This window comes from Aquarana catesbeiana, linkage group LG02 (assembly GCF_042186555.1).
Source record: "Aquarana catesbeiana isolate 2022-GZ linkage group LG02, ASM4218655v1, whole genome shotgun sequence".
NCBI lineage: Eukaryota > Metazoa > Chordata > Amphibia > Anura > Ranidae > Aquarana > Aquarana catesbeiana.
Genome location: NC_133325.1, coordinates 787,539,825 through 787,548,321, shown reverse-complemented (window position 1 = coordinate 787,548,321; position 8,497 = coordinate 787,539,825). Strand labels below are relative to the sequence as shown.

The window sequence follows — 8,497 nt, the reverse complement described above, 5'->3', positions numbered from 1 at the left end:
TGTACCGGTTTACAAGAGACTAATACCAAGTTAAATTCTGTCACTTACACTGCTTGTATTTAGAAAAAAATATTAGGCTCTTGCTACCGCTCTAAAAAGTACTCTGCGGTGGATCACTTTTGGAAGGGCGGTTGATAGGCGGCAGGGATGTGATATGTCACTTCTTTATTTCCTGTTTTAATCCTGAAATTGCTGAACCAATGTACACAGTACAGGGTGGAGGTGGGATTGCTATGAATGGGACAAGAGGTTTAATTTTCGTTGCAGCATGTGTACAGCCCTGAGTACCTGTATGTTCTTTTTTAGGTGGGCGGTCGAGGTAAGGGGGGGCAGTCAAACCAGAGACCTGTGTGCCACCATCAAATTCACCTCCAGGGACCCCCAGGCTGCTTGTACCATTCCACTGACTGGGAGGGGGACAAAAATAATAAATAATTATATCAGCACAGACTTTGTTGCAACAATCACAAGATTTGTGCTGCGTCATGTCTAAAGTCCAGAGGATGGCACATCATCTGCACCCCTCCCTGTGGAATGGTACAGTCCTCAGGTATATAAGTCCAGGTATTGGCTGATCTACTCAGTCTGCTGAGAACTTTGCAAAAATGAGTGAGGGTGGTGAGAGTAAGGCTCTGATACTTGGTGGATGGAGTATACCCAGGGCACCTACTTCAGTAGATCAAGCCATCCTTGACAAGGTAAGTGGTTGGGGATCCAATTCTAAAGCCGGGTTCACACTTGCTGCAGCCGCGGTTCCCTGGATGAGGTCCAGTGCGTCCCTGATCACCGATTCAGGTGCGAATCAGGTCCGAATTTTTGCCTGAATTCGCACCTGAATCCGAACCAAAGAGGCACAGGACCCGATCCACGTATGGAAATAATAATATTTCTTCATAAATTTAGACAAAATTGTATTCTGCTACATTTCTTTGGTGAAAATAACCCAAATCAGTGAATATTATTTAGTCTGTGGGAAAGTTATAGAGTCCACAATCTATGGGATATATATCTGAAAATCCAAAATGTCAGGACAGTACAAATACCCCTCAAATGACCCCTTTTTGGAAAGTAGACAGTCCAAGGTATTTAGTAAGAGGCATGGCGAGTTTTTTGAAGCTGTAATTTTTTGTCACAATTTTTTTTTAAATTAAAAAAAAATAGTTCTTTTTTTTTTTAACATAATGTCACCAGTGCTGTACAGCGTCATCATATAACTGGTGTAGTGTTGATCAGGGATACTAACTGTTGACAGTATGTAAAAAAAAAAATTATATATATATAGTTTGTTTTGTTTTTTATCATTACATCTTTTTCTTTTCTTTTTTTTTTCATTTTTTTTTAATACACTGTGACCAGAGCAATACAGTGTTACCATAGTAACACTGTACTGCTCTAGGGGAAGTGATCAGGATTTTTTTTTTTACACATTATGATTGCTTATACCAATGAATTTCATTGGTATAAGCAACCGTTTTTACTGAATGAAATTGATTAATTCAGTGGGTATTGTTGTGATTGGTCCTGTCTTTACCATATGATCACTGTGACCAATCACAGCTAGCAACACGATTGTACACAATGGGTGGCATGAAAGGAAGCCATCCATTGTTTACAATTGTCATGTGATTTGCTGTGATTGGTCACAGCGATCACATGGTACCGTCAGCGGGCCGGTACAGTGAATGGAAACGTTATGAAGATGTGGAATTACATACACTATATGGCCAAAGGTCTGTGGACACCCAACCATCGCTTCTCACACATGAGCTTGTAGGACATCTCATTCCAAAGTCATTGGGTATGAATATGGGGGGGGGTGGATCCCCCTTTACTTCACACTCTTCTAGGAAGGCTTTCCATAAGATTTTGGAGAGCGTCTGTGAGAATTTGTGTCCATTCAGCCAGAAGATCATTTGTAAAGTCAGGTACTGATTTTGGAAGAGAAGACCAGACAGATAGAAGACAATATAAATATAAATAATGTTTTTTAGAATGTAAAGTTATTATTGTTTAACTTGGGGAGGGAGAAGCAGCACAAGGAGCCAATCCGTTGTGCTACAGTGCAAGGAGTATTCTGATAGGAGTCTGCTGCTTCTTCTTTCACTTTTCAGTTATTGGCTGAAAAAGAAATATATAAAAAGTATGAAAAGAACTGCCAGTAGTGCATTACTGTCTACTTTAACTAGTTCCCGACCACGCTATAGACATGGATGTCCTCCCAGAACCGCGCCCTCCGCGTGCCCCCTGGGGTACGTATCCATCGTGCTCTGTGATTGCTGAGTTCTTTGTACACAGCTGATCACAGATCGTGGTAAAGGGCCAATCACAGCAACCCTTTGCCATTTACCAGCCCTTTAACAATGACTGCCACCTCTCAGTGCCCATCAGTGCCACCTCATCAGCGCCCATCAGTGCTGCCTCATCAGTGCCCACTCATCAATTCCCATCAGTGCCGCCTCATCAGTTCCCATCAGTGCTGCCTCATCAGTGCCACCTCATCAGTTCCCATTAGTGCTGCCTTATCAGTGCCCATTAGTGCCGCCTCCTCAGTGCCCATTAGTGCCACCTCCTCAGTTCCCATCAGTGCCGTCTCATTGGTTCCCATCAGTGCTGCCTCATCGGTCTCCATTAGTGCCGCCTCATCAGTTCCCATTAGTGTCACCTCATCGGTTCCCATCAGTGCAGCCTCCTCAGTTCCCATCAGTGCCATCTCCTCAGTTCCCGTCAGTGCCACCTCATCGGTTCCCGTCAGTGCCGCCTCATCGGTTCCCGTCAGTGCCGCCTCATCGGTTCCCGTCAGTGCCGCCTCATCGGTTCCCATCAGTGCCGCCTCATCGGTTCCCGTCAGTGCCGCCTCATCAGTTCCCGTCAGTGCCGCCTCATCGGTTCCCATCAGTGCCCTCTCATCGGTTCCCATCAGCGCCGCCTCATCGGTTCCCATCAGCGCCGCCTCATCGGTTCCCATCAGCGCAGCCTCATCGGTTCCCATCAGTGCCACCTCATCGGTTCCCATCAGTGCCACCTCATCGGTTCCCATCAGTGAAGGATAAAAATGACTTATTTGCAAAATGTTATAACAGAAACTAAGAAAAACGTTTTTATTTGAACATTCTTTTTTGGTTTGTTTAGCAAAAAATAAAAAAAACCTGTGGTGATTAAATACCATCAAAAGAAAGCTCTGTCTCAAAAAAATGATAAAAATGTCATATTGATATAGTGTGGCATGAACGCTCAATTGTCATTCAAAGTGCGACAGTGCAGAAGGCTGAAAATTGGCCTGGGCAGGAAGGGGTGTGGTGGGGTGGGAAGGGGGTTGGCTCTCTTGTAATAACAGGAATCCAAGTTTCTGAATAACGAAAAATGTGTCCCCATTTTGATTCCAAACAAAACCAACCGCACATGTCTATTGGTGGATAACTATAGCACAGAGAGCACAGAGGCTGTAGTTTCACTAAATCGCAGTAACGGAACACACACAGAGTTATTCAAACTTTATTTTTATTTTATTTTTTTATTTCAATATCTTTTTAGTTGTTTTACATAGAAGGGGGCAGAAAGATCACCATTTAAGTTTTGATTCACTGATTGTATGTGGGGACACTTAGTGCTGGCAGCAGCCCATTCTAGTATTAGGATGGTATCTGGGGTAGGATTGGCAGCACATGAGTAACATATTGTACATACCTGTGGGGGTCAGCAGAAGGATCCACAGAGCCAGCTAGGGACCAGGAGATCCGACACTCCCGGAGGTGAGCCAGATGGAGGGGGGATTAGTATGTGTGTTCAGGCTCTTCAGATTCCCCTTCATACGTTGCTGTGAGCTGCACTGTGCATGACCTGCAGTGACTACCTGGTTGGTCTGATTCTCTGCAGCAATGACTGTATTACAGCTGCTACTGGTCTATAGTTGGGCCATTCCAAACCTCATACCAGTTTTCTTTCTTCCAGGTGAAATTCCAGTATGAGATACGGGCCAGTAAGAACTCCGGGGAATTTCTGGCAGTCCTTGTCCGTACTCAGCTTGTTGGCGGCACAAATTATCTTTTCAAGGTAACACTTTGGGTTTTAAGTAGACATGTGCAATTCGTTTTGTTCCAAATTAGTTTTTTAACGAATTTCGACAAATTTGTTAATTTGGAAATATCCGACTTAACGCAAACCCGCTTAACGAATTTTTCCGAATATTCGTAAATTAGAATATTCAAAAATTCGTACATTCATAAATTTGTACATTCGCACATTCGTACATTCGTAAATATTTAAATGCATACATTCGTAAATTTCTAAATTCGTAAATTAGTAAATTCAGAAATTCGGAACTCTGAAATAATAATTAACTAATAATAACTTAACTATTACTAACTTTTAAATTATAGGTATTGGAATTTCCTTTTAAATTTGTCTGTTAGTGAACGCAACAAATACAAATTTATCCAAAGTTACGAATTATTTTCCGAAATAACGAATGTCGTATCCTAACGAATGGAAAGTAATGAATTAATAATAATAAATAACAATAATAATAATAATAACGTTTTATTATTATTATTTATTATTAATTTGTTCCGTTCCCTTTGTTTAGATGTGGCATTTGTTACTTCAGGTAATTCGTAACTTCGGATAAATTCATATTCATTACGTTCACTAACAGCCAAATTTGAAAGGAAATTACAATACCTATAATTTAATAGCTAGTTATTATTTCAGATTTTCGAATTTTCGGGTTTTCGGATTTTCGAATTTTCAAATTTACGAATTTACGAATGTAAGAATGTACGAATTTACAAATTTACGAATGTATGAATTTGCAAATGTACGAATTTACGATTATAGTAAGCTAAAGCGCTAATGGAATTATAAAGTGATGTCGTGATTAAAAATTATGGTGATACAAAAATATGAAATTCTAATAAAATTCTAATATAGGTGATGTAGTGATTCCAAAATTCTAGTGATACAAAAATATGATGATTCAAAAATCCAGAAAAATTATTATTCAAAAATATTATTAATCAAAAAATTGTTGTGTGTTACTATTGCACTTCTCCCTCAACAAAAATATTTGACATAATGTGTATAAAGCTGCACCCTCTATCATAGTGTTCTGATACCACTAAAAAAAAAATAAGAAAAAAAAGTGCGCTAAATACGCTACAAACTCTGTGCTAAATAAATACAAAGATAATTAAATAATTAATAAGTACAAAGATAGTGTTAAATACTTAAAATTGCTTATATTACTGCTAAACTAATATACGGCTGATGGTGATTCATATGAACATTCATATGATGGTCCCAAATGGATATAAATATCAAGTCCATATATTACATTTTAGGTGTGAACAGCTGGTGTGGAACATAAACAGAGTAGAGTGATCGCTGGCACACTGATTATCTCCCTGAATAGATAGAATTCAGCCTATGTTCCAATTACCACCTTGAACTGACTCACTGAATTCTTGGTGATCCGCTGGTGTTTTAGCTCCAATAATTCAATTTCGTTCATGCAATCAAATACAAAGATACTTTCATTGCGCAATGAACTTTTCACTTAAAACATCATGGAAACACAAACAAGGTGCACTCACTGTATTGGTGTCGTATGATAGCGCTTAGAGCAGTCAGCCACCCACCGCGATCTCCTCCTCGCTTTGAGCTGTGAGCATGAATCAAGCACTACGGGTGACGTCACTTGGCTCCTCCCTAGGACCCCCCCCCCCCACATTCCTCAATCCACCTTTCCCCAATCAAAGCATTTCCCACACACCCACCTCTCCCCATTTTCTCTGCCACCCACTACACCTAGGTCACAACATCTAGACACCCCCACCTCCACCTCCTCTTCATATAGCTCTGAATGAATCCATTTACAGCAGTCTGTGCACCAGAGGAGCTTAAACTCTAATGCCCCGTACACACGGTCGGACATTGTTCGGACATTCCGACAACAAAATCCTAGGATTTTTTCCGACGGATGTTGGCTCAAACTTGTCTTACATACACACGGTCACACAAAGTTGTCGAAAAATCCGATCTCTCTGAACGCGGTGACGTAAAACACGTACGTCGGGACTATAAACAGGGCAGTAGCCAATAGCTTTCATCTCTTTATTTATTCTGAGCATGCGTGGCACTTTGTGCGTCAGATTTGTGTACACAACGGATTTTGTTGTCGGAAAATTTTATAGCCTGCTCTCAAACTTTGTGTGTCGGAAATTCCTATGGAAAATGTGTGATGGAGCCTACACACGGTCGGAATTTCCGATAACAAGGTCCTATCACACATTTTCCTTTGGAAAATCCGACCGTGTGTACGGGGCATTATGTTCTCTTCTTTGTGTTTCTTTTCTGTTATTTGCTGATATAAGCTTGTTTGTTTTTATTTATTTACGTATATATTTATTTTTATTTATCTTTTGTATGTATGTAAAAAATGTTTTATTATGTTCTGCTGTGTGCTGTATATTTAAACCTGCCACCTTCATTACAAGCCCTTTCACAGCAGCGTGTGCAAGTTAGGGGGCGGAGTGTGGGGCGGGGCAGACATGCCAGGGATAGGATGGGAGGCGGAGCAGATTCTGCCTCCTCCATCCTGTTTATACAGCACACGGTACTGGGCACAGCCAATTGGCACAGTACAGTGCCCTAGCTCACAGGAACCCCCCCCCCCGAACCCCGCTGGCAAAGGAAATGAGGAGACGACGCAGCGTATCCAGTGCTGCTGGTAAATCAGAATGGATTACTCAAATTGTGTAGTAGGTGATAGGGCACAACCACAGTGGGCCTCCCTTCCATTGGGGTGGATTGCCCTGCACACGTCTGTACACTGGATGATAGACTGGCGCCCGGGGTGATTAGGGTGTGCCCAGGCACATCCAGCACACCCAATGTACATGCCTATGGGTCTCGCCCCTCTGGTGGGTGTCACCTGGGTGTGGTCCGCACCCCCATAGTGACGCCACTGACAGACAACATTGCAACACTCACTGTAGTTCCTCACCAGTGAAGCTTGTACTGTAATGTCCTTGTGTCCATCCTTGCTCCACAGGAGCTTGCAATCTAAAGTAGCCCCCAGAGTATCTCAGAACTGTTATTTCTGATAAAATACACAATTAAAGGTGGAATTGTTTTTTGAATTTTCTTGATCTTTTCAGGTTTACATTGGAGAGCGCACTTATAGCCACCTGAGAGTCTACGTACCTCTGCCTTGTACAAATGAGGGACCAGTGTTGGTGGATTTCCAACAGAATAAGACGATGGATGATGAGCTGGAGGTTTTCTAAGATGGAGATGAGAACGATACCAGAGATTGAAGATGAAGAATCCTCATAGGACAAATATTCCCCAATTCACTTTTTAGTTAGTCGTCACATAATTCCTAATTATATCATATGTCATGGAGAATAAAGTATACATCATATCTCTACAATACATGCATTCCACATAAAGCACATATGTGTCCACACAGGAGATGGGTCCTAACGCTGGTTGTGTGCGGAGAGCGGCTCTCAGCAGTGACTGAGCTGTCGCCAACAACTCCCCCCTCACTGTTAATGAAAGGGAGCTGGTGGGTGGGGCTTATGATCATGTGACTGCTGCAACAGCCCATCACTGGGTCACATGAGTAGCAACTCCACCTCCCGTTAAACGCCTTAAAGGGCCAGCAGCAGCCAGCAACAAGGGGTTAAAGTAATAATAAACCCCAAACCAAAAATTTAATATATTGCAGCTTACCAATCCTTAGATTTGGTGGCTGCATTTGTTTTCTTTTTTCAGTCTCCCCCCCCTCTGTTTTCACCTGGTAATCTGGCCAGTAACACACCTAAAGGAGAACAGGGGGCACAGCAGACAGCAGCGTTGTCAGCCTGGGGGGAGGGGAGTGTCAGATTAAGACACACTAACAAAATTAATCCAAACTTCAGCTCAGACTGCAGTTACAGCAAACAGTTGTTTTTTTTTTTCTTTTGGGATAAAAGTTTTACAGAAATAAATAATAGATGATCATTGTAAGAACCCCTGTCAGTGTTAAATGGTTTGCCTCAAACTGATACATTTGCAGGATAGCTTGTTCTGTTGAAAAACAACAGACATACTGGCCAGATCACCAGATGGAAATAAAGGAAAGACACACAAAAAAAATGCAGCCATCGCATCTACAAATTGGTAAGCTGCAATAAAATACATATTCCTTTTGTGTTTTAAGTGGTTCTGAAGGCTCGAGGTGTTTTTACCTTCATGCATTATGCATGAAGGTATAAATACTTGTGTTAAGCAGCCCCCCCGCCCCCCATAACACTTAGCGGAGCCCCATCTCGATTCAGCGATGTGCTGGAGTGCCTCGGCTCGCCGGGGACTCTGGTATCTCATTGGCTAAGAGAGCAGGGGGAGCTATTAATCACAGCCACTGAGCCAATCAGGAGAGAGAGGGGCCGGGGGGCCAATCCATGGCTTTGTGTGTGTGTGAATGGACATGCAGCTCCACAGCTTGGGAGCGAGC

The 8,497-nt window shown here is 42.1% G+C and overlaps 1 protein-coding gene across 1 annotated transcript; it reads left to right on the top strand.

The window, feature by feature from the left end:
• Window positions 1-550: 550 nt before the first annotated feature.
• On the top strand, window positions 551-8,296 carry LOC141129410 (cystatin-A5-like). Its single transcript, XM_073617432.1, has 3 exons — window positions 551-698; window positions 3,949-4,050; window positions 7,155-8,296. Exons 1-3 carry the CDS (start codon window positions 606-608, stop codon window positions 7,281-7,283), a joined length of 324 nt encoding a protein of 107 aa, XP_073473533.1. The 5' UTR covers window positions 551-605; the 3' UTR covers window positions 7,284-8,296.
• The last annotated feature ends 201 nt before the right edge of the window (window positions 8,297-8,497 follow it).